The 13,636-nt window shown below is 47.3% G+C and overlaps 4 protein-coding genes across 4 annotated transcripts, besides 1 other annotated feature; 1 reads left to right on the top strand and 3 right to left on the bottom strand.

Moving 5' to 3' along the window:
• Positions 1–57: 57 nt before the first annotated feature.
• FPSE_06222 (uncharacterized protein) lies at positions 58–979 on the bottom strand (the record flags this gene model as incomplete). The annotated part of the gene is made up of 2 exons (XM_009259340.1): positions 58–569; positions 622–979. The coding sequence occupies 2 exons, from the start codon at positions 977–979 to the stop codon at positions 58–60; spliced, it is 870 nt and encodes a 289-aa protein (XP_009257615.1).
• Positions 980–2,131: 1,152 nt separating this feature from the next.
• Positions 2,132–3,743, top strand: FPSE_06221 (uncharacterized protein; the record flags this gene model as incomplete). The annotated part of the gene is made up of 5 exons (XM_009259339.1): positions 2,132–2,554; positions 2,687–3,073; positions 3,124–3,187; positions 3,241–3,282; positions 3,580–3,743. 5 exons carry the CDS (start codon positions 2,132–2,134, stop codon positions 3,741–3,743), a joined length of 1,080 nt encoding a protein of 359 aa, XP_009257614.1.
• Positions 2,294–2,455: a microsatellite.
• Positions 3,744–4,224: 481 nt separating the features above from the next.
• FPSE_06220 (uncharacterized protein) lies at positions 4,225–6,074 on the bottom strand (the record flags this gene model as incomplete). The annotated part of the gene is made up of 4 exons (XM_009259338.1): positions 4,225–5,217; positions 5,274–5,540; positions 5,597–5,727; positions 5,795–6,074. 4 exons carry the CDS (start codon positions 6,072–6,074, stop codon positions 4,225–4,227), a joined length of 1,671 nt encoding a protein of 556 aa, XP_009257613.1.
• Positions 6,075–7,312: 1,238 nt separating this feature from the next.
• FPSE_06219 (uncharacterized protein) lies at positions 7,313–11,384 on the bottom strand (the record flags this gene model as incomplete). The annotated part of the gene is made up of 5 exons (XM_009259337.1): positions 7,313–8,090; positions 8,237–8,849; positions 8,954–9,027; positions 9,194–10,860; positions 10,914–11,384. The coding sequence occupies 5 exons, from the start codon at positions 11,382–11,384 to the stop codon at positions 7,313–7,315; spliced, it is 3,603 nt and encodes a 1,200-aa protein (XP_009257612.1).
• Between the last annotated feature and the right edge of the window lie 2,252 nt (positions 11,385–13,636).

Here is a 13,636-nt window from a genome sequence, read left to right as displayed (position 1 = left end):
TCAGCAGTGTGTTTAATACCTATTACGAGCCCCTGGTGCTTGCAGGCGATTCAGTGTTTACAGTCTCGACCTGGAAGCTTCCCAGGTCTCTGGATGGTCAAAACCAATGACGGCGTCTGCCATTTTGAAACCGATCTGCCATTTTCGCCAACCAGGCCAGAAATTCTCATGTGCACCAGCCGAGTTCCCCTCTTCGTTACGATGCTGCTCCACGTCAAACCAACCCAACTTACACTTTGAGCTCGATTGCTGTGGAACAGTAGAGCACCATCGGTCAGTGCCAAGGAGCTCGCCTTGGCTCCCAGCCCCCTCAGGAAGCGGAGGAAAGACAAGAGTGGGGTCAAAGCCAAGATAATTAAGCCATGATGTTCGGAATGGGAACGAAGGCGTGTATCCGACGGGTTTGAAAGTCGCTTGGAAGAATGGAGTGGAAGCTGGAACTGCTGATTCAGTGAAGCCTGAGTTTGGGTCTGTGGGAGCTGTATCGTTGGGATATACTTTTACGGTTGTCGAACCGTCCGTGTTGTTGGTCCAGATGAACTCGGCGAGGTGCTTGGGAACATTCCAATCTAGTCGTGAAGATCAGCAAATAGACACAAAGAAATATTTAGGTAAACATACTTTTCCTTCCGTTGTAGCAAGTGTGTTTCTGCGAGACATAAATTCTCGTAATCTTGATACCTTTGCCTCTCACTCTTCTTCCGTTCTCATCATCCTTCTCATAGCCAAACACGCCCGGTGCCAGGATAAGCTCATCGTATGGCCCGACAGGAGAGTCTGTGTATCGAATAATCTGCATCATGCTCAACCCTCCAAGCGCTTTCTGGTCTTTAGCGAAGCTTGAGTCTGCCTCGAGAGGCGAATATGTCATGTCTGGGAGGTTGCCCGCTTGAGCGCGAGATGTCCAGAAGAGAAAGGCGTAGATATCGCCTTTGAGAGTCCATGGCGGAGGAACAGATGGGATGTTTAAGTCTGACATTTTCGCAACGATTAGAATGATGAAAACGGCAGATACTGAACAGGGCTTCTGTATTTGAATCTTGACTGATACTGATGGGTCATGTGAAAGAACAGTAAGCAACTATGGTGTTTTGGAGATGGTGGCCAAGAGACCTTCCTTAGGGTATCAGAAAAGTTGGTCACTGGGAGCACAAAAGACGAAATTAGTAGGTCAGCTTAGGCTACTTATATCATGCCTCTTAGGTTATTTATTTTCGTAGCCTAAAGCTTGGAGATCAATTTTTCTGGTACTCTCTGGCCGCCTTACATAACAATGTGAACATGTGCCACAGACAGACCCAAAACGGTTCAACATATTCCTAGCCCCTGGTTTCAACGACAATCTACACTTCGATTTTATAGACGTCTCGATCCCAAGCTGCCAATCAAGTCGAAAATTAAAGACATGAAAGTTTATTATTTTTCGGCTGTAATTTTAAAGACTGTTTCTACCAACATTCTATCGTGTTCAGATTATATCCTGTCCTGCCTGGCTAATAACCTGGTTGTCTTATGTCTTTATCACTTTCTCAATATTGACCAGTAAATTCAATTATAACGTTTTAGTATATCGCTTACACTTAGAACTTCAGAATTTGGAAATATATTGATAATATTTCACTTGAGTTTGATTTTCTTTTAATGAAGAGTTCGGCACCAGACAATGAATGAAATGAAACTTTTGAGACCATTGATTCCTAGTTCCAGACCACATCCTTTGCACATAACTCTTTGTGCACCCATGGGATTAATACCATAGCTCTAATAAGAAGGCCCCGATCCTTTCTGTAGCTTGAATGTAGTTGCGTTAAATGTGAAATATGACCTGGCATACTATTTGTTAGATAGAAGACAAAGGCATTCGGTTTCTTTACTTCATAAACAAAGGTTCTTACAGAGGTAGATTGGTAACCTGGTAACTGAATAAATGATGCAGACCGCAAGCTCACCTGTCTGTCACATTGATGTGGTTCCGTGATAAATTTCTCCCATTGCCTATGCAAGTGGCTGCCAGCTGTCAGGCTCTCTTGCACAGTCACTCACTTTAAAGATACAGTAAATCACTACCAAGACGTAATGAATCTGCAATCATCCTTCTCAGCACCTGAAACATTTTTACCATTATCACAAAATGGTGACCACAAGATCAATGCGTAGCAATACGCTTGCCATGGAGATCGACAACGATGGCAGCGACTATGAAATGCACGAGACCAACGATGAGAACGACAAGAGCTTCATTGAAGACCAAGGCCAAGACGAGGACCAAGATGAAGGCGAAAACTTCATAGGAGATGACGATGAAGATGGTGATGAAAACGACGATGGAGATGAATACGACGATGAAGACGATAGAGACGAATACAACGATCAAGATGATGAAGACGAATACGACGATGAAGATGGCGATAAAGACGAAGACAAACACATTGGAGAAGACGAAGGTTATAATGATTGCAATGCTCAACAACCTTGTCAAAAGGTCTTCAAAGACAGAGAATCCCTTTTGAAACATGTCAGAGCTTGTGCTGCTTGTCCTCTCAAGTACAAACAGGTAAGGGGCAACCCGGAGGTTGGACTAGCCCCGGCACATATGTGTGAACATTGTGGTTCAGAGTATGTCTTGGAGTCTTCTTTGCATATGCACATCTCAGCAATGCATGTAGAGCCTACACATGCTTGCTAGCATGAGGACTGTGCAAGAAGCCCTGAGAAGTATTCAGATTGGTCTTTGAATACGCACAACGGCCTTGGACACGACGATATTAGCATGGAATGCCCGTTCCCACCCTGCCGCTTCCGAACCCAGACACGAGAAAGATTGCTCCGACACCTATCAATGCCCCATGGCATCCTTTCAAACTCGGTACCGTCTCTCCTCCAGTTCAACTCCATGGAGGTTTACGGATATGAAGACACGAAGGACTCTGGCATTACCTACATAAACGTTGCCCAGCACTTGGTGAACATAACCTATCCTGATGTATCAGACGACCTCCAAGGTCTTTGCGAAGTATCGCCCTGGGGACCGCGCCGGAGTTCCACGCCAAGCAGCTCATATATATATGGGAAGGTATGAAATCCAAAATATATTCCACTGCATACAGCGACTGATTTAGACAGCTTTTGGCCCACGCGGACTTCATGAAGGAAGAAGACATCTGGCCCTACAATCTACACAGACTTGGTAAGTTGAAACCCGAAACATCATGTCATGCCACTTGCTCATAAATCTTTTAGCACTGAAGCCCAATTACAACGGTTTCATACGCTATCGAGAAGGTATCAGATGCCCAGGGCCATGTGAAGCACTGAGTTGCCCGTCTGAGAAAACGATCACAATGGCCAATACGATCCTCAGACGTATCGGAATAAAGTCCCAAGGTCCTTTCTGTCAACCCTTCATGGATCTGCCCACGATGTGTGAGACACGTGGTGCTATAAGGGCATTGACACGTTCAATGTTTAACTCGGGACGGTGGATGAAGCCGGGGAGTACTCACAATGGGACTTGCGATTCTCCTGATTGTTAGGAACCAGTTGCGTTGGAGTCGCAACTGTGTATTGAACATGCTCTAGAGATGGTTGACAGATCTGCCGTCTTGACACCCGTGCGAACGGCCGTGGAGACGACACTGAACCGAGCGTCGACGGCCACAATACGTCAACCCCAAGAAGCCTTAGAGTTCCTATCTGATCCCCAAAGGAGCTACGGTGGGATGTCAACCGAGGAGACTGCCTAGCCTAAGACCTAACTAAACTTAGAAGACGAATAACATAAGAGTGGGTCTGACATGGACTAAAGTGTTTTGTTTCTTAGGCAAGTAATATCAAGTGACCAACCACTTGGCGATCTTAGAACGCCTGCTTTTTCGACTCAAATTCTTCTGCAACACACGCTGTGCTATGACAATGGGGATTATTAGAGAATGGCGAGCCGAAAGCTTCTGCAGAGCCTTCTCTTCAAGCTAGTTCAACTTTCTGTTGACGTAGAGTATGAGATCAAAAGCCGACAACCAGGTTACTTAGTAGCCATGTAGGTCCTGGGAGGGCAGGTCGACCGATGTCTTCTCAAGCACATAAAAATAACTTTCATTGCAAGAATTTATAAAACAATTCTCGAGTTTCTAAATATTACTATGAATAAGTATCTGAATAAACTCTTTCCTAATTAGGTCATGTCAGATACTCCCTCTAGTCCTAAACACTTCAAAGTCCTCGAATCTAGCCCCATAGCTTAATCCTTGATCCCTCATCGCTAACAAGATCTATGTGCAAGTCCACTTCATCTGGGTGGACTACTTTGCCGTTCTCGACAATACGAAACTGTAGTTTCTCAGACATCTCTCCAGCTTGCAAGTCTCTCGTCCTTTCAGACGTCAAATGTATCCCCACCACCGCTGTGCTGTTTGAGCTACCGGAAATCAATGTACTGCCGATATTGTTTTGCGCAGAGAGCCAATTCTCCTGGCTGCCCGAGGGATCGCCGAGGAAAAAGTAGACAAAGGTAAAGGCATGATCGTGCAGTACACTCAACCGCGCCTCGGCCACCCACTCTGTAGTCGCAGTGTGCTCATTAACCGACAAGAGCGATACAGAACCGCCTCCCCACCACTCTGTTACCTTCTTTTGTAATTCTTGCCGGACATCTTCTTTCTGCTTCCCTGTTAAATCTGTATCGGAATATGCGTAGCCAAAGGCTTCTGTGGTCCTGGAAGTATCCGAATTCCAGAAAGTGCCATCATCAGAGGACAAGAATGGAGTCAAGGGTGACTGAGAATCTTGCATCTCGCCTTTGATGACCGTAAAGCTGTTCTCTCCCGCAGGCAAAGGAGTCACCCATGAGTCTGGGTTCATAGCTTGCCATATCGCGACGAGTCGATCCGTCATAGTGTGATGAAGAAGGAACAACGGATCAAATGAAGATAGGGGAACAAATGTCATGTGTCCTTGGAGCCCGCCGAAGATATGTATAATGTCGTGGACCGACTCGAGCGAGTCCAAAGTCGAATTATTTGAGAAAGCCCACGCCTTGCTACCGAAACTGTTAAAATCTTTGTAACTGGAAAAGAGGGTTGAAAGGCGTCGTTGGATCTCAGGAAGCTTTGAGAGAAGAGCCCTATTGACTTGTTCGTTATCGGACGTCGGTTCCTCCTGGTCGTCATCGTCAGGTTCGGTCGAATTTGGAGCCCTCTTTGTCTCGTTCCAGTTTCTCAACTAAACAGCGGTTTATCAGCAGAAATTCCAGTCACAATTACTTTGCGAGTACTTACAGGCGCCCATATCATGGCTGTTGCGTTCTTTGGATGAAACTGGTAAGAGTAAAGAGGATTGTGTATCTCTTGAACTCCCTTGGGTCCATTTTGAGAGATGGTCTCATTCCAGAAAATATCAGGAAGATGCGACTTTCCCTCCGGAGCAGGCATTGCCCAGTTCCAATACGGCATACGAAAGTCTCGTGCTGCAGCTATATATGCCTGCCTGTCGGTCCCATTAGGAAACATACCGGCAATGACGTTGGCCATCCGATATAGTTCTTGCTGTTGAGTATCGTCAGCGTGAGCTTGAGAATCAGGTGTGGTGTTATGGTTCGAACCTCAAAAAGAGTCAAGTATGGCCGATGCCACATTGGAAAAAGAACAGAATTGTGAGCACAGTAACCGGACTGATTAGCTCCTGTAGCAGCCTCAACCCCGTTCCATGATTCAAAAGGGACACCGTGAATCCCTAAACAGAAAAAGCGTCAGCATGACCTTCTCCAGGTCTCGTAGTTGAGACAGTGCAACAAACGCACCGGCGATCTGGTACCACGACGCTGGATCATCTTGATCAACGTCCTGCAGCATGCTCATGGAGAGGATGTAAAGGTCCCATTTGTATCGATCGGCTTGCATCTCCCGGATCTCAGGCCTCAAGGGGACGGTGCCATTGCGAGTTTGCGGAAGGGGCTTGACGACAATTCGGCCAGTGTCTTGTCTGCGAGTAAGTGAGTCGATGTCGACGCCGTAAGAATAACTTTGCGCTGTCACAAACGCGAAAAAGAGCGTGACCAACCAAGCGACTTGGCACTGCATGGCTAGAAGTGATTATGAAGAGGGAGATGGAGAGGACAAAATTGTGGTCGAAGAGGCCGAAAAGAGTTGAAGTAGAGGAATCGCAAGCTGAAGCTTTGAGCAGGCTGAGGCCTGGGAAGGTGCAGTGTTAGCTCTTGCTCAAGTGTTCCATGTAAAAGAAAAAAAAGCAGCCTTGGGCAGGTCCGACCGACGATAGCTATCTCAAAGGAGTAAAAGAGTCGCCTTCCGTTTAATCAACCGTAAACCGAGAATTCTTGGCGAGGAAGAAGCTCTATTAAATATCCATCAACAATATCGAGGCAAGTCTAAAGAACAACAGCCTGGGACTGGATAAAAGGAGAGCAACACTTGGTGATATCGCACTTCCACGTTGCTGTACACACTCCGAGCCATTAGTTGGTGCCATTGATTTGATGGACGGATTCACAGAACGGCTCGTTACATTTCCCCTTTGAGTGACAAACACTCTTTGATGATTATGCCATTCGCCCAACGTCTCGGCTAGAGGCAGCCGCCCTATGTTTTTCGTATCACTTGGTTTCCCTGCCAAGATCGAGACGCAACATGCTGTTGTCTTGCCTTGCACTAGACCGACCACGTTTCCGAGCTCCGTTTTATGTTTGTTCGGAGCTGTCCGATGCCGAGTGCCGTGCCATCAAAAAGGAGATATAATCTATGAAAGTCCGTGCTAGTTTAGGGATTCGATATAGTTGAAACTGACCATAATGTGTCTGATACTGACAAAGTACAAACAGTACAGCATTATAACCCAATCTAGATCCTCATCCTGACTTCTCTTTTATCTAAACTATGTACACATGTCCGATTTTTATTCCCGTTGTTGGTAGTTGTTGCTTATCAAGCATACCGTAGTCGTGGTGCAGAATGGGCGCACTTGAGTAGCGGTATACGTCAGTCAAGCACATGCAAGTCAATGGCTCGCAGTAGACTGTGAAATAAAGAGAGTCGGTGAGGGTGTAGGGAAATTCGTATTACATTATCATTCGAGATGTGTGCCAGGAAAGATGCAATACACCGCAGAGCACTGACAGATCTTTAGAAAGCATTTGATGGTTCTGGCTTCTAATGTCTAATTTTAGATTACTTTTTTCTTCGCTTTTCTTTAGACTGTTTTTTTAATTCTTAGTCGTATTAGCATGCTACACTATCGTGAATGTATAGGCTGCCTCCAGATATACAGCCCCAGCAAAACAAACAAATCAGCACAGTATATCCATCTATTTTCCAACCCGAACGCCATCCAATGCCATAGTCTTCATCGGTCCCTTTCTAGGCTCATCATTGCGGTCCACTCGGTACTTGAGCTTGACACCCATTGCCGCAAGCTCCACATCGAGATACTTGAGCGCACCTGGCACAACAACCTGCGTAGTTTGGTCACCACCAACCCACGAATTGCCTAATCCATCTTCCCAGATCTCTCCCTGAACCTCTGTTAAATCCACGGCGTCCGCATCATCCAGCTTGATTGCGCAAGCACGGCATCGTACGATGCTTGGGGCCTTCTTCTTGCCTGGTGCGAACTGTGACACTGTGGGCTGCACAGAAAGGAACGAACCACATCGGCGGCAAATCCACGATTTGGAGTAATCAGAACAGTTCAGCAAACGATCCTGAAGCAGGAAAGCTGTTCCGTGTGCCAGAAGAGCATCACGCTCCATTTCTCCGACACGGATACCACCACCTCTCTTTCGACCCTTGATAGGCTGACCTGTAGTCGGTACGACTGGGCCTGTGGTTCTTACTTGGTACTTGTCGTTCACCATATGTCGGAGTCGCTGGTAGTAAACGACTCCGATGTAGATATCAGCTTGAAGCTCCTCTCCAGTTATACCCGAGTACATGGGCTCGTTTCCATGGTAATTGTACCCGGCCTTCATCAACTGGTGGCCAAAGTAATCTCCGGCGGTGTTTGTTTCGTCGAATTTGAAAGGAGTTGAGTCTTGGGCCAGACCATGTAGCGCGCCAGCCTTGCCTGCTAGCGACTCGACGAACCTGGGTCATATTAGCTTGCGAAAACAACGTAAAGAGCCAGGGTCACTCAAATTCCGATGGTCATCCTGCTCGGAAATGCGTGGGGGTTAATAATAACATCAGGAGAGATACCGGTCTCGGAGAATGGCAGATCCATTGTTGGCCACTTTTGTGAAGCAACACCCTTCTGTCCGTGACGAGACGAGAACTTGTCACCAACGATGGGGGATCGAGGAATTCGGAACTTGATAGAGACTGTTTGCAGAGGCTCGTTGCCAGACTCAGCTCCAATCAAGCGCACCGTCTCGATGAAACCATCTTCCGAGTCCTTGTACTTCTCGTAATGAGTAATACCGTCGAGGTTCACCAGTTTGCCATTGTAGTCAGGAGTCACAGTGTGCCAGGCGCAAACAACGTCTCCTTCCTGGATCAGACGACCAACATGGGGCAAGCCATCGTCGTCCAACATACCTTGGTGGTGGGCACTCACATGACTATGAGGAGCAAATCCGAACGCTTTCGTGACGCTCTTGGTGGCTTTTGTTCGAGAGTCATCCTTGAGTGAAATCTTCTTCGTCTTGTAGATGGTACCATGGCCGAAACCTCGCTCGTGAGCACTCTTATTGAGAATCATAGCGTCATCCATATCATATCCAGTATAAGAAATGACAGCGACGACCGCATTGAAACCATTTGGGAAATTATCGAATCCATAAGTATTGTGCAGGGGTGCGCGAACAATAGGTGTTTGTCCTGTCTGAATTTGGTAGCTTTTGTTGTCTTGTTCAAAGATTAGTCATCCGTCTTCAGGGGGGTTTTGGCCAAAATCATCCGTTTTTCGGTCAAAATCATCCGTTTTTCGGCCAAAATAGCTTCAAACTTACCTGTGCGATATACAGAAGCAGTACCAGGAGTTCCCATCGTTTGTTTGCTCATTTGACACTGGTACATGTTGCGTCTTTTGAGTTTGGGTTAGTCGAGATACATATGTTGAGGTGATGATGTGGTGATATGACACGAGGAGGGGGGTCGGCATCTCAGAAGGGGAAAAAAACGAAAAAAGGCAGAAAACTCGAGCAGAGGGCAGTGAATAGAACTGAAAACAAATAAAATTTCAAACTTACGGTGATTGATTGAAGTCGGAAAAGGGGGTCATGTTGGCGAGAATCGAGAGAATGTTGGTTGGGTCGAACTCCACGTGTGTTGATTTGCCAGACTCAATCTCCTGTGGCACGACAGCAATGGACATATAAGGCTGCTCGTAAGGGCCGACCCAATCCTCCTTCTGTAGGGGAAGATACTTCACAGGGCGCACCATTCTTGCGGGCGTTGAAGTCAAATAGACACCAGGGTAAGATCCACCCCTGGAGGGAGGAACGTAACCGATCTCGAGTTGCAGAGGAACTCCGTGGGTGCCCTCTACCTTCCAGTATCGGAAGCAATCAGCGATTCTGACAGACTCCTTGGGGGTACAGTATCCAAGAATCTTGCCGTCCATCATGACGACAACGTTTTCGTCAGTGGAAGCAGACGAGACATCAACAACTCCGAGCTCGGCAGCAAGAGTGGCGATATGGGATACGTCTAGGTAATCAGTTGTAATCGAGCATTTCCTTGCAAGATGGTTGAGGAGGCCACAAGGAGAACCATCAGGTGTGTGGACGGGACACATGAAACCCCATGACTCTGGAAGCAGCTTTCGTACAGCTGTTGTCTTGAGTTGGGCAAAGAAGGCACCACGATGAACCATGCGGAAATGACTGATGAATCGCGTAAAGTTAAGCTTTTCCGCCACGACTGTGAAACCGGCCGTTTGTTGCAAGTCGAGACCCGACTGACTCTGCAAGTTACCCGTTGACATGAAGTATTCCAGCGCATTACCGAGATTTTCGTTGGCCTTGCGGAAAATGTTGTTGGGGAACTCCTTGCGGAATTCCTCGGACGTAAAGGGAATACCAGGGTTCCTTCGGAAGTAGTCTCGCATGGATCCACGAACGTTGACGCTGAGGAACTCATCGAATCGTTCTTTGAGGATCTGTCCGTAAAGGAAACCACCAAGCAGAATCTCCTGGTTCTGGACAGCATCAGGGTTGTCAACGGCGCACTCTCCGGCGACAAGGGCGTACAGCTTTCGAATCATGAAGAGAATGAGCTTGTACTTCTCGTTATCTTGCTCTTCGGTGACATCAACATTGCCAAGGTGAACCAAAACAATCTTGCGCAAGAACTCAGTGCCGACCTCGTAGTTGGCCATGGTGTCTGGGACTCCGAGAACGACTCGGAACTTCTCACCCAAAAATGCCCTTGTATCCGACTTGCTGTAGAGGTTGTAGGACTTGTACGTGCGTAGCAGAAGCTCGATTCGGTCCGTCAAGAAGGTGTTTCCGGCTGCCTTGGAACCAGCAGGACCAACCAATCCCTCAAAGATTTCGCGATCATTGGTCTCCACCAGGGCCTTGAGAATCATCATGACAGGAACGAGGTACTCATTCTTGCGCCACGAGAAACGGAAGGTCATGTTACCATCGTTGAGGTAGTGGAGAACGTTGGTCTGAGAGGTCTCGTCGGGACGGACTGCACGGAGAATAATACCGTAGGGAGTGTAACCAGGGCCACGGTTCTGGAAACTAGGTCGGTTGATAGCCATGGGAAAGTTTCGCTTGTTCAACTGCAGCAATCGAATGATTTTTTCGATACCGTTTACAACAAAGTACCCTCCAAGCTCCTCGGATTCTTCTTTTCTCTCGACGAGCAGCGCAGGTGAGTTGCCTTCGAGGTGGCATCTGTTTGACTAGTTACGGTGAGTAAGAAAACTTCAGCGTCGAAAATTATTGGGAGGCAAACCTTGATCATGACAGGAACCTGGCCGAATTCCCGAGTAAACTCGACCGGGTCACCGCCATTGATGCGGTACTCGAGTGTAGCCGAGAGCCTTCCTCTGTATGTGACGTGACGCTCTCTGCACTCGGCGGGGAAAACTTGGCGGTTCCGGGCCAGCTTATTAGAAGGGGGGACCTGGGGCTTCTGAAGGAAGACGTCCTTGTATCGAACAGTAAGTATGTTCTTTCCGTCTGAGGGGGCGCGGTCGTCGCCATCGAGGAAAGTTCTGGTGCCAATATCGGCTATGGCATGCGTCAACAGACCAGGCTTGCCATCGTCACGAAAGATTGCATTAAAGGATTCGATATGGGGGTTGACGGCTAATTGAAGGGCGGGATAGGCGCTGTGGTCCGTGGGAGGGTTTCGGAAGAGGTTCTCACGGCGCAGAGTGTTGAACTGGTGATCCCACTCGGTTTCGGTGGCCGTGGGTGCCATATTGACTGGTGAGGTTGGCCGCAAAGCTTGGTAAGAATGACAGGACTAGGCGGCGTACGCAAAAGCACTGTGTCCAAAACAAGTGATGCTTGAGTGAGTCGCAGAAATATTTAAAATCTGCGAAGCCTTTTCTGCCTTTAAGAATAATAAGGAGCGGTAGACATTCGTCGATTGGGCCGCTCGCAAAGGATGAATGAGGCTATCGCAGAGACAGAAAAAAAAAGTTGCTATGAAGGCGGAAAAAAAGTTAGACTCGGTCCGCCCGCTTATCTTATCGCATCAAAGTGGGGCACGCGATGGCGGAATGAATTCTTGCCATCACTTCCATGATAACAAATCAGTTCTACCTACTTAGAGACTGGGTACTAGGGCTTCTTGATTCCAGCTCTTTAAAGCATGATGAACTACGATGATCGATGCTCCTGTAGACCTGGTGGTTTAGCACCAACTCCTGGCATTACGGGAATATCGTGGAAATTCAGTGGTCCGGAGATCCGATCTTTTCGCGAAACTAACCAAACATGCTGTCTGCGCATGGTTTCAGGACCCTTCGCTGAGACGATAATAAACGAGAATGGTGACGAATTAACTACCTGTCTTCAAGTCACAAGGTCCGGTTAGCATAAGTCTGGCTCCTTTGTGTTGCCAATCACCGCTTCTAAAGCGAGTAAAGCCTAAAGCTGGTGCCTGGGAAATAGGTACGACGCTGACTGTGTAAGTCGAAAAATGGGGGCCATTCCCCGAAGCTACTTGAGAGTAAAGATGGGATGGAGCTCACAGCAGTGCATTTTGAGATATCACTTGATTGATCTTTGTAGCTGATATAGATAACTTAGTACTTCTAGCTTCTATGTTTATAGTGAAGGCGATGGACAGAGTATTGTAGAAATCAAGAACAGCACTGGAGATAGAGTAGACGAGATACTCGCTTAGATTTCAAAAACACGAGACGTTGGGAGTACTCTCAATCTCAATCTACCCGGCCGCCACCTCCACGAGGCATTAGGGTGACAAGACATGACCAGCTTGAAGCCTGAAGTAACGTCTTTCCAATCACTACTTGGATAGAACCTGGCATCACTAAGCCCTGAAAGCCGAACTGCAGCCCGACCCAACCTGCATTTGCATTTGCATTTGCTTGCAGGCACAAAGACTGGATGCAGTATGTAGGGAACGAACGAGGAGGATGGGCCATTTGCTGACCTCGGCTGCCTTGCATCTTGACTTGCAGGAAACAGAAACGACAGAGTCTACTGTGTAGGTATCTGTCGCTCTCGCTTTGGTGCACCTTTTATGGTAAGAGGTATCTGCAGCGGTCTTCTCACTCTAATTTCTCTTGTGGAGATAAGATCTCATTGTAAATTCATTCATCCATCTCGATTTCAACGTAACCTTGGGTAAGGTCATCAGATATCTAGGTTCTGCCGACTGGCTGCCTCTCTAGTTGATGTTTACCCCGTGTATTCATTCTGCCTTGTAAGAATGGCTTGCGAGAACCATAGATAGCCTGCTAAACATCTCGCTATCAGCAATGAATCTTAGCCGTGACTCTTGGTACATAGTGGCTGTTGACCAAGACCCGCATATTACATGGATGTGCTATTGCAACACAACACGACGTTCAAGCCTCGAAAAACGCCCGTATTTGAAATTCTACGATCCGAAGGAAGCTGCACTGCGAGAGAAGATCTGGTGCCCCTTGCACGATTGTTTGGATCAAGTCGATGCCGGGTCAGTTGAGTGCCTTGCTCAGGCAAATCTGGTATTGATCGCCAACCAAGGTCATCTTCAACAGTAGATGTGCATTAGTCCCGACACATCCCAGATCTGAAGAAAAATAAAAGTACTTGATAAGACTGTATAAGAATAGTGTCATGCCCTCGAAAGGACTGAAACATTGAATTACTATGGGTTATAGTTTAAAAGTGTTGACCAAGATATATGTTGAAATCGGAACTGTACACTCTACTAAACAGGTGAGTTTGTTTGCCAGCTTCTGCTCTGACAAGACCCTGCATCCAACCGTGGAAGAAGCTCACCGGTAAGAGTCCAAAACGCCAATATCAAACACCCGCTCCAACTATCCTCCGTGATCTCTCGCCTCTAAACGGTTCTACCAGCGACAAAGACCCCAGGTATTGAATACAAAACAGAGTTAGGCGCCCTCAAAAGACTTCGACTTTTGAGCACTGACGTCGATGCGGTCCTAGAGCCCTGCGTAGCCCTGGTCGATCATCGCTCCACCCAAGGAA

This window comes from Fusarium pseudograminearum, chromosome 3 (genome assembly GCF_000303195.2).
Source record: "Fusarium pseudograminearum CS3096 chromosome 3, whole genome shotgun sequence".
In the NCBI taxonomy this organism is placed as follows: domain Eukaryota; kingdom Fungi; phylum Ascomycota; class Sordariomycetes; order Hypocreales; family Nectriaceae; genus Fusarium; species Fusarium pseudograminearum.
Note: the sequence above shows the minus strand (reverse complement) of the source record. Positions and strands in the feature narration are given on the sequence as shown.